This window comes from Cydia amplana, chromosome 7, assembly GCF_948474715.1.
Source record: "Cydia amplana chromosome 7, ilCydAmpl1.1, whole genome shotgun sequence".
Taxonomy (NCBI): Eukaryota; Metazoa; Arthropoda; class Insecta; order Lepidoptera; family Tortricidae; genus Cydia; species Cydia amplana.
This window is the reverse complement of record NC_086075.1, coordinates 13,399,966-13,426,843: the sequence shown is the minus strand read 5'-3', so window position 1 is coordinate 13,426,843 and position 26,878 is coordinate 13,399,966. Positions and strand designations below refer to the sequence as shown.

The 26,878-nt window shown below is 37.2% G+C and overlaps 2 protein-coding genes and 1 long non-coding RNA gene across 6 annotated transcripts in view; 1 reads left to right on the top strand and 2 right to left on the bottom strand.

The window, feature by feature from the left end:
* Window positions 1-2,427: 2,427 nt before the first annotated feature.
* Window positions 2,428-7,213, bottom strand: LOC134649865 (uncharacterized). Its single transcript, XR_010096995.1, has 3 exons — window positions 7,086-7,213; window positions 3,521-3,630; window positions 2,428-2,507 (listed from the first exon to the last, which is right to left on the bottom strand). It is a non-coding gene; the product is annotated as an uncharacterized LOC134649865 (long non-coding RNA).
* Window positions 7,214-19,569: 12,356 nt separating this feature from the next.
* On the top strand, window positions 19,570-21,623 carry LOC134649549 (uncharacterized). The gene has a single exon (XM_063504318.1). It carries the CDS (start codon window positions 19,572-19,574, stop codon window positions 21,591-21,593), a length of 2,022 nt encoding a protein of 673 aa, XP_063360388.1. The 5' UTR covers window positions 19,570-19,571; the 3' UTR covers window positions 21,594-21,623.
* Window positions 21,624-23,119: 1,496 nt separating this feature from the next.
* LOC134649551 (tyrosine kinase receptor Cad96Ca-like) overlaps window positions 23,120-26,878 on the bottom strand; it is a 75,648-nt gene continuing 71,889 nt past the window's right edge. For 3 of the 4 annotated variants that reach the window (XM_063504321.1, XM_063504323.1, XM_063504322.1), the window contains exons 9-11: window positions 25,716-25,855; window positions 24,090-24,231; window positions 23,120-23,534 (exon numbers count right to left, since the gene is read on the bottom strand). In XM_063504321.1, coding sequence (XP_063360391.1) covers window positions 23,310-23,534; window positions 24,090-24,231; window positions 25,716-25,855 — 507 coding nt within the window. In that variant the 3' untranslated portion in view covers window positions 23,120-23,309. The remainder of the gene's footprint in view (window positions 23,535-24,089; window positions 24,232-25,715; window positions 25,856-26,878) is intronic. The other variant, XM_063504324.1, reaches the window with a different exon arrangement.

The window sequence follows — 26,878 nt, the reverse complement described above, 5'->3', positions numbered from 1 at the left end:
ATATTTAACCCCTATCTCAATTAATCTTTTTACATTATAATTTACTGTACAGGACAAAGCAGGGTAAGATCGCCATTTAGTTTAATTTATATTTAGTTTGAAAAATGGACCATCAAATCTACCCCTCAGAATATTGTTGCTGAGATACCGGTTGCTTACCAAAACAAAAATGAGGTCAAAGTGCATAGTTGCAGAGAAAAATTATAGGATACAAGACTGAGTCAAGATCTACATAAAGTTTCTGTGATTAACTGTGGATGTGGTAATCAAAACTGAGGAATTTGATCTTGCCGATATTACTGATAAAATATTAAATACTGTCTATTACGAAGATACAGATTACACAAAAGTTGAATATTATTCAGTACGATTAATTTCCATTCCAAAAGTTTAGTAATTCCTACAGCCTTTGTCTCACGATTAGGAACTTGGGTACCCTAGTTTCTAAACTTTGAATAAAATTTAACTTTAGTGTAATGATGAAAAAGTTACTCTTACAATCCATGGCTACGACATTGTCTTCTGTAATAAATAAAATAAATGAGACAGAAGTTTAGACAGACAATTAAATTGAGAGTTAATATTTGACCTTCGCTAAATAGGCCAACAAAATATCATAGTGCAGTACGGCTACGGCTCTGCGTAGCCGCGTAGAAATATAAAAGAATCGGGTTATTCCAAATACTTCGGATTGTCGGGTAATTCCAAGAATGAGTCCTAATATGATGGAATTACGGGGTATATTCTGAATTGTTCGACATTTTAAAGTACTTACATTTTATTATATAAATATTTGGCCGTATAGCGTCTGCGCGCGACTTTGTCTACGTAGAGTGATGATGATGATAAATTATCCTATATCCTTCCCCGAGCCTCAAACTATCTCCATAGCAATGAAACGAACGAAGCGTGAAGAGGTAACAGACAGACAGAGTTACTTAACTATCGCATTTAATAACATGGCATTATTAGACAAATAAGTTTTTGGCAAAAATTTCATTTTTGGTACAAGCTTTTATCGCTGACTATACTTTTCTTACGACAGACAACTAATACTCATCGAGACAATTCTAAAAAACCCTAACACAATTAGGTTGCGTTGTTTCATCACAGAGTTCCTATGGCCACCTCCTGTCTCCATCATCAGATGAGTTCGACAGTACCATATTATTGTATTGTCATCAGAACTACATACAGCTGCCAATTTTCATGACGCTACGATCCTTGGAATATGGTTAAATTAGTTACCTTAGATTCCATTACATAGTTACATACAGGTCGACCTAATAAAAGCTTGTTAGCAAAGAGGCATACTGCCATTAAGAAACTTTAACAAAATAAAGCTTACTAGTTAGTGGAATTTTAAATTTCTCTACTACAACTAGGTAAACACAACGAAGCGTGATCGAAAAACTTGCGTACAGGGAATCGAAATACATATTTCTCATAACGACTGAACAAACTTAAGTGGAACTATTGATTCTCATCCATATTTTATTATTCACTATCGATGGTACAAGAACCAACTGTATGTTGTAGACATAAGGTATAAATTACCACGACCGAATAACTTTCACTTGTTGCTGCTGCTGTGTTTCAGATTGTTGGAAATAAGGGATTACCATATTAGGTTTGGACTTTATTTGGACTTTTATTATTTTCTTCGGTATTAAATACCCTGTATAAATACATCATCTTACGTGTTAATGAAACTTAAATATTTAGGTAGGTACTCACTTCGCTGCCATTCCTTAATTTTTTTTTGTTCGTTATAATTTCGTTTAGAAGTGATCTGAAACAAATCGAATAAATTTTAAAACATTGTTACTAACTGTATTTAATACGTAAAATTAAAGTTTTAATAACACCTGCCTTCGGCATTCAAGTGACTGCAGCTTATTACTTTAGTACTGCATATTACCTATCTGCATATTTAATTTGTAAGTACGCGCAAGTGGCCTTGTGGGTATACTAATACGACACTATACAACTAGCGACATAGCAACGCAAACAAATTATCCAAAATTACCTTTTCACGGCCCTATTATTTTCTCAAATAATAATGCTTAGTGCGTGTTATTTCGAGAACATTGCAAAGTATCTATTTTTTTTTCAGAATGTAATTGCTAAAAAAAATATTGAATTCAAATAAAAAATCCCGCATGTAAATTAAATACAAATAGAATACATGTTCCCAAAATACCTCGAAATAAATTGAGTCTAATTGATAATCTATATGAATGTATTTTCAATTCGAACTGACGGGCAGTCGGACATGATCCGGTTATATAAAAGCCTATTGGGATTCCGGCTAGCTTTGGGTTCGATTTCATGTCCACATACCTATTGAATTGTTACGCTTTGTGGCATTAGGTGAGTGTACAGTTTCAGTCCAGAAATGAATTACGGAACTTCGGAAAACTTACAGAGTTCCAAGGTATCCGTTTGTTTCTGTGTGGCATTTTCATCATATAGGTGGGAAAATTAAGAACCCATATAGTTTTTGGCTGTAAGTAATTAAAATATATTTTAAAAAAATGTTTTACGTACAAGTAAACCTAGATCTTAACTCATCAAGGTTTTGTTTACCTCGATGTGGGTACCTAATAGGCGTTTAAATATTAGTGTATTTATGTCTTTTACGTCACCCTAAGCCTGTAATTGCGTAAGTGTCTGGCCAAGGCAAGACGTAAAACTTTAGACAAACCACGGGCGGTAATTCGTTTCACGAATTCACCTCCCTAGGTATGTAATGTACTATTATAGCAACAGAAGGCTGGCAGAAATTATAACTAGAAATCGGAGTACTTAATTACAAATAAGTTTGAAGATAAAACGTTACTAACAATAAAGGAAGGAGCCGTCCCCTCCTCTTAGTAACGTTTTAACTTTTAATTAACGAAAAGGGGAAGATTAAGGAGTTCCACGTGGATGAGGTGATAAGTAAAGTCGTCACCTAGACGAACCGTTATACAAAATTTCGACCAAGTTATATGTATGTGCGTGACTTATACTAATATATTATGTTACCGAATCTCGTTATCTCCTTATTTAATTTTTGAAGTGAAAACTTCTTTAGCGGCGCTGGGCAGTTTTTGAGGTGGGGAAAAAATGATAAACTCGAGACAGCGTAAGGCGATCACGTGACCGTAAGCCCCGTAAGGTGGACACTCATAATTTAAATGGCATTTAAATCAATAAAGAAAAACTTGACATTTATGTTGCGGACTCCTTTTCAAGACTTTTAAGACTCCTACCTATGTTCAAATAATTTGACGTTGTGATGGCAGTATGTAAATAAACATGTTAATGAAAAAGTGTGATCTTATTCGAGAATGATAATAATATATAATAAATAAATAGAATACCTCCGCTAAACGTATATATCGTGTTACCGGGCGTCGGTAATATAGTGAGGTGAGTTTTCACTTCTATCGGCACTCCTGGAGTGCAACCGTTGTTGCTCGTTTTTTAACAACATATTGTCATTCCCTATAGTGAATGTGTTTCCCATACTCACTGTGGCATACTGAAGCCTGTCTCTTGCTTCGTTGTCTAACTGCTTCTGTATGTCATCCTGATCGTCACTAAGAGTGTTTGCTCGCGGGCTCATCTGGTCTCGCGTGGTGCCTGCTAACAGAAATTAACCATGGTGGGTGCCTACTTAAATTATTCAGATTAAAAATAATCAGTAAGATTTTGATTTATTAGACTATTGAAATTATCCATTACAGTTTAAGCTATCTGGTCGGCTCATAGGGTGACTAAATGCATAGGTATTGCAACTTTGCATTTAGCCACCGTATGAATACAATTTTATTTAAGCATTAGAAAGGATAGAAATGGCAACCGATGTAGTACAATTAAATAGTTTTCAGCAGTCGAAACGCTTAAGTAGTTTTTCTAAAAGAAAATAATCGTCCGCGAAGAAAAACTTTCTTATCGCTATTCCTCTCACTGATCGGCGCCGCCGGATTGCTTTAATCCAAGGGCCTAAAAAAGTCTTCCCAATACTTCGATTAAGTATTTTCTTGCCCAGCCCACCCCTCGCGCGCTCTTACGTACAGGGCGCCTGCGGCGGCCTTCACACTTAAAGCTCGGGTGAAGCCCGTAAGTCTGCGCCCTGCGCTGCGCGGGCTTACGAGTCTTACGTACAGCCCATAATGTACCTAAATAAATACGTTATTTGAATTTATATAACTTAACATTAATTGATGACATAGTGATGACTACTGCTTCAATAAATATGCAATATATGTATAATAATATATTATTATATGTTTTGATTATCGTGTCCCAGGAAGGTTTGAACTATACTAGTACAACGATTTCTAATGGCCTATTATTTTTATCGAAATACGGAAAAAACTAAGAGATTAAGAGACGCACCAGACGCGTATCATTTAAAACGCATGACGCGTTTTACCAGTTTAAGAATATGAGGTTCAGGTTTCCTTAAAAAAAAAGGCTTACTTGTGTGATTATAAGTGAAATATTATGTATAATGCAAAGATGAATCTGCCCATAAAACCCATCAGATGTGCAATATAGGACACCTCATCTACTAGAGTTATTAGAGAGCGTTTATTTGAAGAGACGTGGAAAATAACTTGAGAAGTACATTTTATTTTATTTTATTCATTTCGGGGATAACAAACAACTATACAATATAATGTTACATTTAGTATTACAAATTAAGATTAACTTAATGCATAGCCAACGACATTATCCACGAATTACTACAAATTATGCAATGGCTGGCACAAAAAAGAACAGTTAATTATTTGATGTGGATTGTAGGTACTTATTTAAACCGGAACTAATTATATGCTGGTTATTATTTATTCATTATTTTGAAGTAGATATGGGTAGTAAGTACCTAGGCACTAAATGAACTAAATCCTAAATGTAAGTACCTACTTGTAATAGGTACTAACAAATCTAACAATGATAAAGACCTTACGCAGTCTGAAGTAAATATATTAAAATTGAATAAATGTTAAAATGGCGTCTTTCATAGTAACTTTCACAGCCTCTAGCATTGTCAGTAGACCTAAGTATATGAATACGAATCTCGAACTAACTAGCACGAAACCTTTTTGTTCCAGACGTGTTAAGTTAAGTACCATGTATATCGTCGTCTAGTTCAAAATGAACAAGCTTTGATTAGTTTTAAGCTAGATCGATGTGTGTAAGATTGTACACAACATGTTTTTTTAATAAAACTATGTACTTATAACATTTTAACACAAAATACAAGCTGAATAAACTACAGTAGTCTTCAAACAACGATCTCCCGAGGTTTATTTTTCCGAACTGCGAACCGTTTGTGAAGTGAATGAGTGCAGGGAATTAATGGCATTGGGATTTGTAAAGTTTAAATTTGCACGTTGTTTTAGCATAGTTGAGTGAGATTAGTCAGTGAAAACTAATATGGTTATTACGTTTCTGCAAATGAATGAGATCATTTTTGAAACATTTCGTTTAAAAGCATCTATTTGCATTGGAATAGTTCCAAACATCGTTAATGAAGAGTGGCAAAATTACGTACGGTACGAGAGAGAGAGAGAGGGGGTGGGGGAGAGGGAGAGAGAGAGAAAGAGAGAGACATTTCATTTAACACCAAACACATACCTACATTAAAGGTCCATGTCTAATTATGCCAACTCCATTTAGAATTTCATAAAAAGCAGAGTAAAATAAATGCTCGGCAGACATTGCATGGAATTACTTGTTTTACTAATGAAAATGATGGATGCATATTTCATATCGGAAAAAATCGGAATGCGGAGCCTGAGGTACGCAGCTGGTTGCTGTAAGAGAAAGTTCTAAACATCGTTAACCTATTTTGATTTTATTTCAATTAATCACATTTTAAATTTAAATGACGTAATCGGTCGGGAGTACTCGGGAGCCGATGGGCTACCACTTCAAGATGTATACTGGCAAATATCCTGACTAAGTAATCTAATAAGTATGGTTCTTTGACTGTTTGTGGGTTAAACTACAGCACTGTTATTTTGAATTCATAAAAAAACTAGCCCACATGCATGTCACTTTACGTCGCTAAATGTGTGGAGCATAATGTACCCTCAACGGGCCAGAAACGTGACCTATCTCTTCATCTTTAGTTTTTCGGTTGACCTGTATGCAGAAAGCGTTGGTGAAAAATTCCAAGCTCTACTTTAATATTATCAGTTCCCTCCAAAGAATAGGGATATATTATTTTTTATTCTGGGTGGCAAAAAAAAGGAGAAAAAAAAATGCAGTACTAAAGAGATGAGATGAGAATTGAAGTTCAGATTATATTTTAGCTTTATGTATAATTATGGTTCGACAGGTTGATTATTGTTCGAAGGACATGTTGTTATTTTACTACCTTTTGTTACTTTAGGTCAGCAAGAATTTCAATTTTCTTAAATGCAATGCAGCTTATTTTTTATAAACAATTGGTAGTTTGTGTTACCAGGGATCAAAATGATATATTTCCGTCAAGGGCGTACATTGAATCCTGAATGAAGCGATGGATTCTAAAATCTAAAGTAGAATCCTGAGCGTAATGAGGGATTCAAGTGTTAACGCCCAAGACGATTATTTTAATACCGTGTACCACATACTGCTTTTCACATCAACTATGAGGAAAATAAAAAAATCTTAGTGTTGACACAATCTGATGCTCAAACAGATTATTTAAGCTAGAACAATAACGTGCAAAAAATGTAAAAATAGTGTGCTAGAACAGAAAAGTGTTACTTTGCTCCCTCCTAGCAGGGAAGAAAAGTGCCACTTTGATCCCTCCTAGCAGGGAAGAAAAAGCTATTTTCCGAATAGGTGGTGTGAAAAAATAATTTACAGAACACATAAAAGATAGTTGCGATTACGAAAATTGCAACACTGATAGATTGGTTCTGAAAATGTAACATTTTCATCTTTTTCATATCAGTTTATAATATCCTACTCATGTTGATTGCTGAGACTGAAAATTAAATAATTATGCACAACTTGATATGCCACATCTTTTTGAATTGCAATTCAATTCATCGCGCTCAAATCGCGCTATGTAAATTAATTATATAAAAACTTACCGAAGCCTTGAATCGTGCTTATGAACAAGGATATAAAGCATAGCGCACTGAATTTCACATAAAACAACATGCAACACAGATATGATATCGCATTTAGTTTTAATAAAATATCGGTATTTAAAATGATTTACAGTAATTGTTAAAGTAACCTCAAAATTGACATTGAAAGAAAGGTCGATGACAATGACATCACCGCCACATAGAGTCCGTCTAGGTAAAACGTAGTGGTTCCGTCATTATAGCCAACTTTGCCCGCTTTTTTTGAAAAAACTCGAATTTCTCAAAAAAATTATATCACATCATATGACTTTGTCTTGCTCAGCACGTCCATAGTGATCAAACGCATCAGTTTTATTGAAGAAAAAATTTTAAAATCGTGTTTTTACCTACTTTTTTGGCATCTTTGCCCGCCCTCTAAGGGCGGGCAAAGATATCCGGGGTTTGGGACAACATTTCCCACGTCAATTTGGTGTTCAAATATAGCTCGTATGATGATGATGTCTAAGGATAACTTAAAGATTTTGGGCAATCCTACCATTCCCTGTTAATAACTTAGCGATAAGTGTAAGAACTTTTAAATAAATAGGGTGGGCAATATTGCCTACCCGTTTTTGGCCATTTCCATACAAGACTCACCTAAGCATTTTACAAAGGCTAGGGTTGGCACTTTAGAGAATATCTGTCACAATAGTTTAATGGCCAAAAACATGAGTTTTGCTGTATATTTCACGCGTTAAAGAGATAAAACATCTAAATAAAGGATAATAAGACCAATTAAATACAGTATGTATATTTATAAACTTACTTTAGTGTACAAACATAACCTTCTTTTACTTGCGAAGTTGGGTAAATTTGTCAAAAGTGACAGCCCTAAGCCGTTTTTAGTGGTGGGCAATGTTGGCATCCATAGATCTGTAAATTACCGGATTACATTGCCCACCGCCAAAACTTTAGTGTCTTTAGGCCTTTTTAGATTAAACCTCAATAGACAATCTATGCTTCATGCTTTATAACTGAAACCCGGAAATATTTGTCTAAGGGTTCTCAATTTTTTTCTACTTGAATTAATTTTTCAACAATTTTTGGCCCGCCGAAATATACCCTATCTTTGACAACTCGCTGAAAATTCCCAAGTCAAGTTGTGCACATGTTTGGTATATAGATTTGTCACAAATATAATCTATTTTCTAATAAAAATAGCAGCGTGGCCATAAGTACCTATTTTAAATATTTCTAAATTAACAAATTTGTTTTAAATTGACATTTTGGGCAAAGTTTCCCCTGGTGGCAAAGTTGGCTATAATGACGGTTTTATTCTCTTTGCGTCTAGATTTGTCTAGCTAGGCTAGGTCTAGGCATTATATTATACTACTCTTTGGTCTAGGCTGACTTTGTACCGACCAAGTTAATTAATAAATCGTCAGGTGACAAGCAAAAGTCACTAATTACTATAAAATATTCAATCAAAAATCAACCTTCTTTTATGTATGTATGTATGTTACATACTTTATTGCACATGGAAATAAAAACACGAGAAACATAGTTACAGAGTAAATTAAATACAACAAAGGCGAACTTATCCCTCTATGGGATCTCTTCCAGTTAACCTTTGAGGAAAAGAATAAAATAAAACAGAAGTAACGATGAATGACAAACAAAAACAATAGTGTACAATCACTAAAATTAATGAAATGCAAGTTTAAGTTTGGTTCTTTTCGTACTAATATGGTTCACTATGGCTATGAACGTAGTGGTACTTAGTGAGTTTTGCTTGTCACCTGACGAAATGTAACCAATTTGATCCGTACTTAAAGCGTATAGGCTATTTGAAGCTTCTATTTCTCCTAAATTGAAGTTCTAAATGAGGTGATTTGATACAGTAAGCACATTTCGGCCCACTTCTCCTCTCAATATTCTAGTCACGTTGCCGCCGGTCGCGTTGCGTACCTAATCAATTAATCACGTTTCGTTTAAATCGCAAATCCTGCAATCATTGAGTGAAATTCCAAATTTTCCACTCTTTCCAGTTGTTTACGATAAAGGATAGTCAGATAAATAAAAAAGCTACACTTAATAAGATTTTTTGTAACTCAATTAATTTTTACAAGCTTTAAACGCCGATTGTACTTTTCTTTTAGCATAGGTAAACACTTATCTACTCATGTTCATACATTGGGGTCAAAAAATAAGTAAAAACTGTAAAATCCAATACTATTTTAACATTTCTAAGCACATTAGGAGCTTACTTTATCATTATTTTTAATTTATAGTTGGGTTGTAATTTTACAATAAACAAAGTTATAAATAGGTACACAAAATCATTCCCGCACCAAAAACCCCGATGTATGCTCATGTTGTAGGTCATGTGCTATCTAATCATGTAATTGTAGGTACGGTTTACAAAAACCGGCCAAGTGCGAGTCGGACTCGCGCACGGAGGGTTCCGCACCATCAACGAAAAATAGAGCAAAACAAGCAAAAAAACGGTCACCCATCCAAGTACTGACCCCGCCCGACGTTGCTTAACTTCGGTCAAAAATCACGTTTGTTGTATGGGAGCCCCACTTAAATCTTTATTTTATTCTGTTTTTAGTATTTGTTGTTATAGCGGCAACAGAAATGTATCTGTGAAAATTTCAACTGTCTAGCTATCACGGTTCGTGAGATACAGCCTGGTGACAGACGGACGGACGGACGGGCGGACAGCGGAGTCTTAGTAATAGGGTCCCGTTTTTACCCTTTGGGTACGGAACCCTAAAAACATAATTAAATAGGTAAATTGTTTTTATTTCAGGCAATCATTAAATAAATTACATTATAATACTAGTCTTTAAAATAAGTTTTTGGCAAAAATTTCATTTTTGGTACAAGCTTTTATCGCTGACTACTTTTCTTACGACAGACAACTAATACTTATCGAGACAATTCTAAAAACCCCTAACACAATTAGGTTGCGTTGTTTCATCACAGAGTTCCTATAATAATAATAATAATAAGCCCGCAGGGCAGCTTGTGGCGAGCTGTTGGGGAGTAACGACCCCACGGACCCGAGTGCTCCAGAGAGTCGGTCAGGGTCTCCGTCTCCGGCGTGTCTTCGTCGGTCGGAGTGGACCCCAAGGGCACCCGCAGGACTCTCGGCTCTGGCTTGCCTTAATTGGCCGTCCAGAGAGGAGTCGTTAGAGCTATATGCTCCAGGGGTGGAAGTGTTAAAGGGCATAACGCCGCGAGTAACTTCGGAGAAAGCGCAGCACACCTCTCGAGACCCCTGAGCTGCTCACGCCGGTGTTGCGCCTGGCCGTCTGTACGATGGCGCATCAGGTGCCCATCTAGCGAGTGGCGAGTCACCGCCTGCCTCGATAACACTGTATAACACAATGTTATGGCAGGTGTCCGGAACTCTTAGCAATAGCCCAGTCTTTTTTCCACCCAAACTTAAAACATAGACCAGTACTCTGTCCATATTCTCTACAATAGCTTCCAATGCCTGCTGAAACCGGTTCATGGGTATCTATTGATGTACCCGTGAATGGGTTCCAGCAGGCGTTCTACATGACATCAAATCTCTCCAAATGGCCTCTACGTGTTGGATCTATATCCCCACGCACGCCTTATAAATGACCGGGCTCGAAAGACCCGAGAGTTTTATAACGGAGATACAAATAATAATAATAATAATATTCTTTATTTGCTTAAAATATGGTACAATGAGTTGGTAAGGATAACATATATCTGTGCTTAAACATATTTTGCTAGTTTAGCATGCAAATGTACACTTAAACTAAACTTAACTAAATAACTATCTAACTTCTACTCAATATTATCTAACATGCAAAACAGGTCATCTGTAGTGTAAAACATCTTAGTTTTTAGCCAACGATAAAGTTGTGCTTTAAATGAATTAAGAGGGAGATCCTTAACATTATCTATGGCGACCTCCTGTGTCCATCATCAGATCAGTTCGACAGTACCATATTATTGTATGTCATTGTCATCAGAACTACATACAGCTGCCAATTTTCATGACGCTACGATCCTTGGAAGATGGTTAAATTAGTTATCTTGGATTCCATTACATAGTTACAGGTCGACCTAATAAAAGCTTGTTTAAAATCATGACAAAACGATTAAACTTATAATTGGGAGGATTGACATCTTAGCTTAGTATTACCTAGGTAATGAGTTTGTAAATCGTATAATAACGAGTACGTGAAATCACAGGTTTAAAAAGTAGTAGTAGTAAAATAATTAGGTATTTGTTTTACAAGGGGCAAAGTTATTGTATAGGTACCTAACCCCTCGTGCTAATATTGAAACCTAAGCCAGTGAAAGATTCCAAAATTGAACCACAAGCGTAGCGAGGGTTCGTAAAGTGGAATTTTGACCGTTGCGAGTGTTTCAAGGCACAAACTTTGCTATCGAGTGAAATACAAAAATGTTCACCACACCAACGTGAGGAAAAAACTACATATTTGTACAATACAAATAAAATCCAAAATAAAATTTGCGTCAAAATATACTTTGTTACTCTTGTGGATAAAATAATCCAAGTCTCCCTTAGGACCAAGTCTCCCGAGTCTCCCCTAAATGAGAATACTTGCCAACTCAAGCATACCAAGACCGAGAACGCGTTCCTCTTAAATCAAGTGTTCAGTAAGTTCATTAGAAATTGCTTCAAACAATCTAGACATACTTGTAGCTCTGAGTACACTGTCCGCGTTCTCGCAACGAGTGCATTAGCGCAACGAGCAATTTAACTGAAAACGAAGCTTACCCCCCCCCCTCCCCTTGTACCACTACCACTACCACCAGTTTGGCACTGACATAAACGTCATTGAGAACGTAATTTACTACTAATATGCGAGTACGAGTGAGATGTATAGAAAGTAAATTACGTTCTCGAAAGCGTTTATGTCAGTTTTGACACTGTCAATGACTCATGGTACGGGCTCTAGTGTAAATTTCATTCGATAGCACAGACCTAAAATCCGCTAATTCTATGTTCGATAGCGTGAGGTGACGTACGAGTTTGCTAGTAGCTAGTAGTTTTATTTTGTGTGGGATTATGAGTTTCCTAAACGTCCCGCTTGGCGCGCTGTTCTAAATAAATCCCATACAAAAATATACATAACGCAAACGCAAACGCGAACGCACGTCACGCTATTGAATGAAATTTACACTAGGGGTTCTGTATCCGTACCATGAGACACTGAGTGTCAAAACTGACATATTACGCTAACGTCTACGTAATTTATTGTCTATACATCTCGCTCGCACTAATATAGCGAGTACGAGCGAGATGAATAGAAAGTACTTATACGTTACGTTCTCGATAGCGTTTATGTCAGTGCCAAACTCGTGGTAGCCACACTGAATCAAGTCGTACGTTCTAGGTACTAATTAAATTTTTCCGAGTAAATTTTCACAGTGATAAAATTTGTAGGTATACCTGTAATCAAGTATTTGATTACAACCCCTACAAAATCTTGCTTCTGAAATTTAATTCCTTCTGAATTTCAAAGGATACAGATTAATTTAAAATTTGATATTTCCACTTCACTTCAAAAACAGCAATTGCCAAAAGTATTTAATCTGCCAAAATCAACAGTCCTCGATCCCACTTAAAAACGCCTTTGCCAAGGGTTAAAAGATTAAAAGTGGTATCTGATTGGCAAAATCAATTCTTTTTCTTCAAACTTCAACATTTATTCAGCAAATAGGCCACAAGGGCACTTTTACACGTCAACATTTAATTTACATACAAGCAAAAAAATAAATAATAATACATCAACAATTATAAAATGCGCTAACTGCAATTATAGCAAATAAAACTAACGTATTACAATTACTTAGAGATGTATAAGGTCTCTTAATGTCGAATTACATAAAAAAATCATTAAATTAAATAAATAGATAAAATATTACGGATTATATCGCGTATATTGAATTTATACTACTACTCAATATACGCGATATAATCCGTTTTAATAGTTTTATTTCATGAGTATAGCTGGTCAACCAAATCTTATCAGTAAAAAAAGGCGCGAAATTCAAATTGTCTATGGGACGATATCCCTTCGCGCCTACATTTTTCAAATTTGCCGCCTTTTTCTACTGTCAAGATCTGGTTGACCAAGTTTATATCGCGGTAACCGAAGACAATATTAAAATAACAGATTAAATACATGGAAATAATTAAAATAATGGAAATAATTAAAATCTAAACTTATCTAAACTTATTTAGAGGTTTAGAGGAGATTTAGAGGTGTAAAGTGTCAGAACTATAAGATTCTGGGTTAATTATACATAGGTTAGGCCTTCAAAGGTCAAGAGCATTTAGGAGGGATAAAAAGTAAAAAAAACCGGCCAAGTGCGAGTCGGACTCGCGCACGGAGGGTTCCGCACCATCAACAAAAAATAGAGCAAAACAAGCAAAAGAACGGTCACCTATCCTGACCCCGCCCGACGTTGCTTAACTTCGGTCAAAAATCTTTATTTTATTCTGTTTTTAGTACTTGTTGTTATAGCGGCAACAGAATTACATCATCTGTGAAAATTTCAACTGTCTAGCTATCACGGTTCGTGAGATACAGCCTGGTGACAGACGGACGGACGGACGGACGGACGGACAGCGGAGTCTTAGTAATAGGGTCCCGTTTTTACCCTTGGGTACGGAACCCTAAAAACGTTGCGGAGTCATTAACATAAAGAATTTGCCAGAACGTGACACGAAAATCCACGATATAGGTACCTACTCTTAATAATCGTTAAGTTGTCGCGTAAGTCTCAGACCTCAGTACGATTTTAGCATTATATAATTTTAAACTACCTATCTTATTAAATTTGAAATTTTGAATTTGAACTCAATTTGAATTTGTAAGCAGTAGCCGTACCACGAGTTGACACTTGACGTTTACGTTAGCGGCTGCGTAAACTCGATCACAGTACATCTCGGTCGCACTGATGTATTGGTACACAATATTAATAATAATATTTCACAATAATTGAACGTCAGCTATCCTTGCGTATCTGAGGGGTAAGTGAGAAAGATTGACTGGTTAGACTATAAATAGATATAGTTGAGTGAAACTTTTTTTTTTCAAACCGTTAAATGAGATCTTATTCTATCACACTACGTTTAAATTATCTTTACAGTACATATGGGGCTACTTTTCCGCACTAGTGCGTAAAATAGCACTTTTCGTGCGTATGTCGAAACTTTAAAGTGCCATATGTACTGTAAAACGTTGTTCGATACACGTGCGAATAGGTAATTCGCAACTCGTGTCGATTTAAAACACTCCCTTCGGTCGTCGAAAATAACTATTTCGATACAAGTGCGAAAAAGAGGAAATTCGAAACGAGTGGCGATAAATTAAAACACGACCGAAGGGAGTGTTTTAAATCGACACGAGTTGCGAATTACCTATTCGCACGTGTATCGAACAACGTTTTACAGTACATATGGCACTTTAAAGTTTCGACATCGCACGAAAAGTGCTATTTTACGCACTAGTGCGGAAAAGTAGCCCCATATGTACTGTAAATAACTATTTCACATCACCCATTCGAAAAAGGGTTTTTTTTTTCCTGTCTGAATTATTGTCACCATCTACTTAAATGAATAATGTACTCATCAATCTTATAATTTAATCGTTCAAATGGATCACAAAACGCTTTTTTAAACCGAATGAAAACAACTCGCAGCCACAGCGCTAAATGGATGGAAGCAAGCAATTTGCATCGAAATGTGCTGTGTGGCGGATAATGGTAAATACAAAGAGTTAAGTAGGTACCTAAGTGCATTTTATTATTATTAACTTCTGGATCAGATGTGCCAATTTTACCAACTGAGAAGTACCGTAAAACTATAAAACTTTGCCCTTTAACATAGCTTTGCCCACCGCGTCACAGTTCAGTAAAACCTTAGAGGTAAATGAGAAAAAAAAAAGTTTTTAAAACTACCTACTTACTTAGTATATGTAAGTAGTAGTCCAAAATAGGCAAAAAAATGACAACCCACCTAAAGCGGGAGATAAATCTCCGAAACTAATGGGTCTGAAATTTTTAGACATTTCACTCACAATACAATACAGTACAAATCCTCTTTATTGCACAACCTCAGAATAAATGCACATGGAAACACAAATAATACATGAAGACAGTGGTAAACAACAGGCGGCCTTATCGCTAAAGAGCGATCTCTTCCAGACAACCTTTAGGTAGTGGAGAAATGAAAAATGATATAATTAGGAGGTGCAAAAAAGAACTAAATTTAAACTAGAAAGAATACCTTTAAATTTTCACATAAAAAATACATTGTTAAAAATTGTGTAATGTACGGAACCCTTGGAACGCATGTCAGACTCGCCATTGGCTGGTGTTTATTGTGGGATCAACTTGACTAGACTAGATACAGTAGAATCCGCTTATAATGACATCGAAGGGAACTAACAAACACGTCATACTAAGCGGATGTCATATATAAAGCATAGTTGTACAACTTCTTCGTTTTGTTAAGTTTTCCAAATTAATCTGAAATTCCTTTGTGAGAGATGAGTTTTATTAAACTTGTAACAAATATCAACTTGTCACTGAGAATCAAAACTAAAACAAAACCTTACACGCCACGAACGCACCAAACATCCTCGCAGGGAAGACGTGGCAACGGCCACGAAAACCAGCGAATGTGTCAGTATAACCGGACATAATTTCATGGAAATAGGATTTTAAGGTCATAATAAGCGGTTTGTCACTATAAGCGAAGTCATCTTACCCGAATTTGTTATAAAGAGTTTTATATGAAAAACAAACTTCGCACAGTAATTAGGTCATAGTAAGCCACCAACCGGTCAGTATAACCGGAGTCATAATAAACGGATTCTACTGTAGATCCATTTTGATAGACGGAACCTCCACGAAGTATCTTCCCGTCCATTTTGATAGGGCGAACCTCCACGAATTGTCTTCCACTATACATGAACGCCGCTTATGAACGTTTCTACCATTAAATGCCTACTCTGTACCCCATAATACAAGCTTGTGAACAACAACATGCAAATACTCGTATGCAGCCGGGCTAAAGGGACATCAGCACCCAATTTGCATCGAAATGACTTGTCTGACATCGCAGTAGGTACCTACGTGTGTTGTTGAATATGTTCAGCTATCTCAATCATAGACAAAAAGTAAGCTTAGAGCGCTCACTCCATACATGAGTTTCCTTTTACTTTTTAAACTCGTTTAAAACTGAATACTCATTAAGCTCGCTTAAAACTTATTAAAAGTAAGTATTTATCTTTGTACGACACTCAAAGCTCTAAGCTAGGCTTATTTTATTATTGCCGTATGTCCAATGGCTACAACACCACTTTCTTTTTAAGTCAGTTACTTCTTTTCATGTTATAAAGAGTATCTTTTTGACACCCACATTCGTTACTAGCATAAATTCAATTGCAAAGTTCCTAATCGGCACTTAAACTTTGTAATTATTATCCCTTACCTCCAAAAATCTCCCGCAAAATAAATCTCGTAAGTAATGGCACAAGAAGCCCCCATTTTCCATAAAGTCCACCAAGCATGAGAGCGCCGCGACCATTGGCGGTCGAGAAAAGCTGTCTGTCTATTTCAAACTGTATTGTTTAGAAAGAGACCATTAGTCATAGAATTTAAACTATGTGAGTCATACTAACACTTAGCTAATAATAATTTACATTTTAACTCACATGTTTTTGGTCGACGCGCCATATGTTTCGGAAAATCTAGATACGAGGCAGTGTGTCAAGCCAAATTTAGAATAAGAAAAACATCTAAAACCTAACCCACTTCCAGATGCCCTATACTATTATTATTCTCTTTATTTATTTATCATTATTATTATTCCTTTATTTATCTTTCCTCTTACGTTAGGTTATTTATAATATGAATATAAAAGTAAAATATAAAAACACTTACAAAACAATAAAAAATACATATAAACACATTATAAAAAACCTAACCTAGAATGCCGCCGGCAGCGGGGCAGGGCCCAAGCTACCGGTGGTCAGGGCCGCAGAGAGAGGAACCGGCGGACTATCCGCGCCGTGTCCAAGATCACCGCCTTCTGCATCTGGCCCTTGATCCAACCACCTAGCGAGAGTCTCTCAAGATGTTGGTCGAGACTCTTCGCTATTAACTCTCTTATTCATTATTATTCTCTTTATTTACTTGAACTCTCTAGGCTAGGTGATTTATAATATGAATATAAAAGTAAAATATAAAAACACTTACAAAACAATAAAAAATACATATAAACACATTATAAAAAACCTAACCTAGGGTGCCGCCAGCAGCGGGGCAAGGCCCAAGCTGCCGGTGGTCAGGGCCGCAGAGAGAGGAACCGGCGGACTATCCGCGCCGTGTCCAAGATCACCGCCTTCTGCATCTGGCCCTTGATCCAACCACCTAGCGAGAGTCTCTCAAGATGTTGGTCGAGACTCTTCGCTATTAGACCGTTCGCTGAAACAACTATCGGGACAATGATCGTCGAATCAACATCCCACATGGCGGTTATCTCGTGAGCCAAGTCTAGGTACTTACTGGACTTGTCCTTCTCGGCTTTCACGAGATTCTCATCATGGGGGATGGTGATGTCAACGAGCACGGCCCGGCGTTGCGCTCGATCTATTATCACAATGTCAGGCTTATTGGCTACAATAGTCCTGTCAGTGATGATAGATCGATCCCAATAGAGCGTGGCACGACCATTCTCGAGAACAGGCGCAGGTAAGTACTTGTAGTACGGTACTTCGCGGTCCACAAGGCCGTATAGAAGAGCAAGCTGCTGGTGAATAATCCTGGCTACGAGATTATGTCTGTGCAAGTACTCGCCGTTAGCAAGATGAGAGCAACCGGAAATGATATGCCTGAGTGACTCTCCGGGACGGCGGCATGCCCGACAAATGTCGACCGTACCGTCCTTCAGGATATATTTCCGATAGTTGTTCGTCATCATTACTTCGTCCGCAATTGCACAGGCAAAACCCTCGGTTTCTCCGAAGAGGTCCCCGAATCGTAACCAGTTCACCGACGCGAGCAGGTCCACATCGGGTCCCGTGAGGGCCTTGTAGAACCGCCCGTGTAGCACCTTACTCTCCCATGCCGCCTTGCGATCCGCAGTACTTAGTACCACAGGTTTGCGCCAGTTCTCGTTTGCCAAGGAGAGCGGCGTGAGGTTCCTGTCTACTGCCACCACATCACGATGCATCCCACACTCGTTGTTAAGGAAATAATTCCTGAGATTGTACACCTCGCGGTTGTGGAGATCCTTGGCGTTTAGGAAGCCTCGGCCTCCACATTTCCGTGGGATGTACAATCTCATGACTGACGAGCGTGGGTGTAGCATACGATGTGCGGTGAGCAATGATCGGACCCTCCGATCCAGGGCGTCCAGCTCGGTCTGAGTCCACCTTAGTATGCCAAAGGAGTATGTGAGTAGGGGCATTACCCAGGCGTTGAAGGCGCGCACTTTGTTGCCTCCTGACAAAAGACTGTTAAGGACTTTTGTGAGCCGACTAAAAAAGCGCTCCTTCACCGACCGTCTAATACCCTCGTCCTCAATACCCAACGACTGTGACATACCAAGGTATTTATAGGTTTCTGATTCAGAGATAGATCTGAAAGACATTGTCTCAGAAGGTTGTAAATTTGTTGAATTTACAACCCTCCCCCGCTGTACATGCATAACCGCACATTTATCGACACCAAACTCCATGTTGATGGCACTACTGAAGACTTCGGTGGTTTTCAGTAGCTCCTTCAAGTCTTGGTTATTTGGTGCAAATAATTTGAGGTCATCCATGTACAGAAGGTGAGAAATGACTTCACCCTCTCTCCGAAGCCGACAACCTAGTCCCAAATCCTTCAGCAGGGTGCTGAGGGGATTGAGAGCTAGGCAGATTATTATTATTATTATTATATTATTATTATACGTTGGGATTCCAGCTAGGATTACCCAGATTGCATACTAATGCGAGTATTTTCCCTCGGGCCTTAAACCCTCGCAACGCTCAAGATTCCAATTATCGAACCGTTTTAAAAAGCAATATTCAATAAAAGAAAAATTTAATATCTACAATTCTACATGCTCAAATTATTTATGTCGACCTAAATGTCTAGTTCATTTAAGTTATCATTACTCGCTCGGCCGGAGTTAATTTTACTTTAATCGGTACTGTAAGTAACTTTCGTTGTCAGAGATAATTATCAATGCAATAGGTACAAATATTTTCAGTAATTTATTCAGAGGCTTGCTCGAGCATTTAACAAAAGCATTTTGTGACATCTAGTCGTTCTATGTGCATCACTCTATCTGTGTGTTCTGTGTGTTCTATGTGTATTACTGAACCGGTGAGCTCCATCTTAGGCTCTGTCTTCACTTTCCATCAGGTGTGTTTAGAGCCAATCGCCGATCAGTTTAACATAAAAAAAAAAGAAAAAAAAAAATCAACAATGCTAAAAATAATATTTTTATTAAGTATCGGCGTTGATGCTAAATTTAACCCCCACGGTCCTACTGTGGTAAATGACTTCACCGGGTGTGTTAGTGAAATAATTGATAGACATTTTGCCCATTCTGGACATCTCTATTTCGTGGACACTTTTAACGTCAGCACACCAGTAGCTGGAATAAGACATGGTATCCTTAAATCTGTGCATACAAAATTAAAATACTCTGTTAAAATATCTACACCTACGAAGAAAGATAAAGGGATATGCCTTAACAACGACAATATAGCCTTAGAAATAAATGTTGAGTCGCGCATGGATCATTTTGAAGCTACATCTCCAGCTGATTACTTCATTTTAATCATAGAAGACTACAAGGACTTCAGTTATATCGCAAGTAGACTTATTCGGTCTAGGAGTTGGAATCCAACAGCCTTATTCATTTTAGTATATTTCTCAATAGCCGGTTCTGACAATCAAAACATCAGGCATGCCGAAGACATGCTGTTTTGCCTTTTTAAACTCAATGTAATAAATGCCGCTGTGATTATACCAGAAGTGAATAATGTCCGGAAGGCAAATATTTATACTTGGCGGCCTTATGAACCGCCAAAATATTGTGGACACTACAATGAATCGATAAGAAATAGACTAATCGTGGAAAACGTCTGTGAACGTGGCAAAGTAAAATACGCAAAAAAGATTTTTGAATCCAAAATTCCTAGTGACATGATGGGGTGCAGTTTGAAAGTCCTTGCTCTAGAACGACAGCCCTTTATAAGTCATAATCCTCTGGATCCTAATATTGAAAGTTTATTGATTAATCAGGTAGCAAAACGTTATAACCTTTCCCTACGTTACGAAATCCTGAATTCATATCGCGGAGAGAAGTCGTTTCATGGTGACTGGAGCGGAGCTCTGAGAGACCTGATTTACAAAAAAGGTCACCTACTTTTAGGTGGCATTTTTCCCGACGACGAAGTTCATCAAGATTTTGATTGCAGCTCAACTTACTTAGCCGATTCCTACACCTGGGTGGTTCCACGAGCGTTACCAAAACCGGCCTGGCTATCTCTTTTCGTGATATTTCAAAAAACTGTATGGTTGACAGTTATAACTTGTTTTGTCTTTATTGCTCTAAGTTGGATGGTGTTAGGTAAACTGAGCAAGGACCCAACTTATAGAACGAATCTGGATCATTATTTCATTAACACGTGGCTCAGTAATTTGGGTTTTTGTGCATTTTCGCGACCAGTTACGAATAGTTTGCGGTTATTTTTTATCTTTATAAACCTTTATTGCATTTTATTAATAACTGCTTATCAAACGAAATTGATTGATGTCTTGACAAACCCAAGTTTTGAATACCAGATATCTACCGTCGAGGAATTGGTTGAAAGTGGCTTAAAATGTGGCGGTTCTGAAGAATTGCATGATATTTTTGAGAATTCTACTGATGCTATTGATAATTATTTTTTGAACGAGTGGATTGATATTGCCGATATAAGGGATGCCTTGAGAGATGTGGCAATCCACCGGAACTTCTCTCTCTTGTGCAGTCGCTTGGAACTGGCGTATGTATCAGCTATAGTACCGGAGCTGAGTGACCAATTTGGAAATTATATGTATTATGCTTTCCCAACGAACGTTTTTACAGTCCCTTTGGAAACTGTATCTACGAAAGGTTTTCCGTTTATGAAAGGGTTTTCTAGAATTTTAACATATTTCCGACAGCATGGCCTCAATAACGGAGTGATAGCATACTTTAGTGGTTATTTGTTAAGGCAGCGAGCTGTACTCTTGAACGAATTAGAAAATGAATTCAGTAAAAGACCCGCTCTATCCATTCAAACTCTACAAGGTGGTTATTTAGCCCTTATATTTGGATCCGTGTGTGGCACATTTGTATTCATAGTAGAAATTATACTTAATACAAAATGTGTAAAAAATATAAAATTGTATAAGAAATCTGTTTATATGGTGATTGTTTTTTATTTACCAAAATCAAACTTCATAAATTTTTAAACAAACGTATATTCATGATGTGCATAAATGCCATAAATTACAAAACCATCGTCAATTGTACAAAATATTTATAAGTAATGTATTACACTAAATGTATACTTATTATTACATTCTTATATCTAAAGACTAGCAACTACGTGGATGGAATTACCTATACCGAAATCTTAAATTTAACCTAAGAAGTAAGTAATATCTACTTTATTGCCATAGAATTTGTTTATCTTTAATCTTAAATTATCCAATTTACATTGTTATCCAACCATTCGCTGTCGATCAAAGTTATAGGTTTATTTAATTTTGTGTAAGGGATTTTTTTTCTTTATTTTACAATTTTTTTGAACCCAGATCACTATTATATATATTTTTTGCACTATAATAAAATAACTTTATGAATAGAAAATTTGGTGACAGAAATTATAAACCTCGGTACAACACGTCATGCTAGCACTTTACATGGCTGTACCTATTTGACAAATATTCGTGTTGCATCTCTTTCCTTTCACATACAAAAGGGATGCAATATGAATATTTACAAATACAGCCATGCTGTGGGTTAGAGTTAGAGCTATTTTAGCCAAAAAGGCTCGAAAACATTTAAGTTTCTATTCCATTCAAGACTTTTTTTCTACTTAATTACGATTCATATACAATTTTAACATCATTTAGTTAAGCTTATATAAAAGTAACCGAGTTGAACCCATTCCATAGCTCAACACAATGTCGGCGGACATAAAGGGTTTTATTCGAATACGTGGCGCGGTTAAAGGGAGGTTAACCAAAACCATTTTAAGTATGTAGAAAAATAAGATTAATTAACGTGATAGAACTTTAAGTGCGTTTAAGCAAAATGGACGTAAAATATGCAAAATTTTAAGAAATTAAATCTGCAATCTACATATATATTTTTTTAATTTGATCAAAATAAATTGGCCGTTCACTCCGCGCCTGCGCAGAGCTTGAAGAGTTGTTTTACGCGAACAAATTGCTCTTGCGCAGGAGATCTTGCTGCCTAACATAGGTTTATAGCGCGTCGCAGAAAACCAGCAACAATATTTTCAGATAAAACGAGCTTTATGCTTTTTTAAATCAAAACTTTTCCTCCAGTTCTGAGTTCATTGGCGAATGAATTTGTTGCTTGTAAATTATTCTAGCCTACGCTCCTCATTTAGTAGGGCTATGGAAGGCTGTAGTTAAATCTATTGAATATCACTGAACCAGAGTTATAAACAACTCCCATTTATTCAAATGTTAATCTGCATACGTTATTAACCTTTTGGACGCCAATGACCGATATATCCGCACCGTAGGTTCAACGCCAAAGACCGATTAATCGGTCACAGACCACAGATCAACATCGACCTACGTGCATATAAATAAAGTTCAACTTCAGTTTTGACACTTCAATGATGTGGCGTCTGAGTGACAGCTTTTGTGTTTGACACGGCGTGGAAAAGGTTAAAATGATCCAGTCATCTTTGCAACTAACATTTAAAAACGTATAAGCAATTGACGACAGAATCTACACTCACAACACAATTTACGTTTTATTTAGTTACCTACACTAAGTTGCTTTTATAATCAACAATAAAAGGTTCATTTAGAGCTTTTTACAGCCAAGCTAATCTCAACATTATGCGGCACAAAAACGCTCCAGTTCATTTCCATAACATTATCATAATTAGCTTCGCTCATTCACACAATTCCAAATTCAAATTGCTAAAGTTTCTCTCCGTCCAAATGCTGAACGTTATAGTATGAATGGTCGGGGAACCTCTCGAGTTCGATGTAGTCAGTTTCCGTGCAAAGTAGCCGTTCGAGCATGGAGACGACTTCCTTGAAGTCGGGCCGGGAGGAGGCCTCGGCCTCCCAACAGTAGTACATGATGTTGTACAGCTCCCGGCGACAGTGCTCGGGTTTTTCGAGCCGGTGACCTTCGCGGACCTGAAAACAAGTTTAATAGGTTAAATGTGACGTTGTCTATGAAACGGGACCTTATTGTCGATGGCGCTTACGCCATTATTAACGATGCTCCGATATAAATACAAGGCCACGCGACGCTGTGCGGCGTAAGCGCCATCGACAACAAGGTCCCTTTTCATAGATAATGCCCCAAATAGATGTGTAAATGTAAGTTCTTTCCAAAAAAAATAGGTCTTCTACTGCGTTTTATCGTACTCAAGTTGCATAATCTGTTCAAAATAATATTTCATTTAGCTGATTAAAAACTGGTTTCCCTGATTTTTTCTGCCAAGCCTAAAAAGGCAGTTAATTTATGTTAAACATTTATCACCATGAATACATACGGAAATTGTCCCAATGTATGGAAAAGTGGATCGGTCGGTGCCCTAACATTACCTACATCCACTTTTCCATGTTATCAACTATAAAAAAAAAAACGACGGCATATATTTATTTTCACATTTTTATCCAGAACTTAGTGTTAGATGAAAAAACATGAAGATGATAGATTTTTGGCTCTGTTGCCCGTATTTTTACCTTTCTCATAACGTCACCCGCTGACAATCCAGGGTACGGCGTAGATCCAAGTGTGACGATCTCCCACAGAAGAACACCGAAGCTCCAGATATCAGATTTTACACTAAATATGTCATCGTACAGCGATTCAGGAGCCATCCACCTGAAAATATATAATACTGTTTCAATTCCTGTTTATTTATTTATGAAACTGCAGTATTTAGCTCTTCAGTTCCTGACAAACCATTATTTGATATTTGCTTATCCATGTCTAGGTCTTGACGTCACTTGGCTAGGTCACTATTTTTCAAATTAGAAATTGAATAACCTCAAAGGTAGTGGTAACTTTTTTCCTCCAAAATTAACTCTGAGTAACTATGCACTGCATTTTAGTGTCGTGTGTGTACATAATATTGTACACGCTACGCTCGTCGTTCATTTTTTGAATTTTTCGCTTGCTTGGGTATCAATATTATCTCTAGAGGTTAAACAACAACTTTACCCCGTTGTAAAACAAATAATTATTGTCCATAGCCATCGCCTTTGATCTGGGAGGTATTTATAGATATGTTAGAAACAGTTTTACGAATAAGAGGGTTAAGTCATTAGTGAGAACTACAACATATAATTTATTCATGTAATTTTGTTTGTGTTTTGCGTACATCAAGTTTATTTTATGTATGTAATTAATTAAATTACTTGATATACTTATCCAGGATATACACATCGTGACGCTTACACATTTTTAACAAAATCTCGGTATATTTAACAGAGATTAAAACTATGAACTAAGTTGTGAGTAAATTAATTTACATAGTAGAATTTATTATTGAAACGTATATGCAGGCACACGTCATCAGAACAGATCCGTAGAGGAAGGCAGTCGGATATATGCATGTATAGATTTTCGGCTTTAGCTTATCCTGATGAAGTGCAATTTCCGTGCTGTTTCAGCGAATAGTTTGCTCAAATACGGAATGGTCTTTATACTTTCGGGCCATTTTATTACTATGCATGTATTAAGCGATGTTTTGTAGTTCTGTGGATAGTTTTGGACGGTGCCGTTAAAGATTGCTGTCTAAAAATGTTTTTTCTACAAGGTTCACCTGATACTCTGCTAATATCGTTGGTACCGTTCGAGAAATTTATCGATTAGGTCAAACCTTGACTCATTTTATCAAGAGGATAAAAAGAGAGCTTTAACGCCATCCAAATGTACATATGTATGTATGTATATATGTATGTCACTTTATTGCACATAAACAGGTTTACATAAAACGGACAAAAACAAAACATAAATAAGAATGTTATGTACAAAGGCGAACTTATCCCTAAAAGGGATCTCTTCCAGCTAACCTTTGAGAAAATGCGAAAGGATCAAACACTAACAGGTGAAAGACAATTTAATATGGACAAATAGCAATATGAGAATTTTGGCCAAATGTAACCTTTAATCTCTCTTTGTCTCTGTTTAATGATTCTAAGGCTTAGCACGCACTGCGGTTTTTTTCTTGCGGTTGCGGTCAAAATGTAGCAAGTTGCGTGCGTGCGCTTATATAGAATGCCGTACGTTACATTTTTTGCGGTAGCGGAACCGCTTTTTAAAAACCGCAGTGCGTGCTAAGCCTAAAATCCATGGTGTCTTACCGTATAGGAAGGCGGCCATCGCTCTTCCTCTCGTACACGTGCGTGCCGGCCACGTCGCGCGCGAACCCGAAGTCGGCCACTTTGCACATGCGCTCCTCTGTGATAAGCACGTTCCTCGCTGCTAGGTCCCGGTGGATTATCTGTGGAACAAAAGATAGTCAAGTGCTGATCCGGATTTAAGCAGGTTTCCTCACGATGTATTCCTCCTTATGTGTATAATTGCATGAATTCTATAGTGATTTAAATTGTATTTTTTTTTCCTTATTTTCTCGTAATGCATGTTAATTATAAGATGTAATTATTTTTGAAAAGATGTGTCCCGCCGAGTTTGTTGCCGGTCCCATAATGGGATACCCTCCTCCAATTGAGGGGGGATTTAAATCTTCTCGGGGCAGAGGTGTAGGGTTGGAGCCGGTCTACCTAGCTTTATTTGACGTTCATAAGCGCATTGTAATTATGCCTACTTGAATAAACTATCTTTTATCTTTATCTTCACCGGAACGCTATATGTATAATTATCAAATGATAGTTTGTACATAAGCAGGGCCGAATTTAGGGTAGAGCGAGTGGAGCGGCCGCTCTAGGCGCCGAATGGCAAGGGGGGCGCCAAAATGGCCAAGTGTGGCGGGGGCCCAAAATACGTTTGAAAACTTCAACGAAGGGCGCCAAATCTGATTTCGCTCTACCCTGATCAAGGGCTCGGGCCGGCACTGTACATAAGATCCCAAAAGCTCATTGGTACGAAACAGGATTTGATCCAGCGACCTCCAGATTGAAAGTTGAACATCAGATCCATGGGCCGTTACCGCTACTTAAAATATTTAGTCAACCATAAAATATACCATTATAAAAAAATAAACGCATAAAAATAAAGAACTGTCTGAGACTTTCTTTCGAGAAATGGTACCTACCTAATTGCTGCGAGCATTTTCTCGGCATATTATCTATCTGATGACACTAAAAAACTAGATGGTTTTTTATTTTTAATAAAAAGCATAGAAGTGGAGAGTTTGTCGCTGGACTCAATTACCCTCGATCGCTCGGTAAAACCTAACAATTCTAAGTTTCGGCGAACTTTCAACTTGTGTCTATATAATAGTAGTGTGATCTGTAGATCGGTTTCTATCTGATATCATTATAATTATAAGAGTGTAGGTACCGTC

What these genes read in the sequence shown, in the direction of transcription:
- LOC134649549 (XM_063504318.1), top strand. Translation starts at nt 19,572, where the DNA reads ATGCTAAAAATAATATTTTTATTAAGTATCGGCGTTGATGCTAAATTT.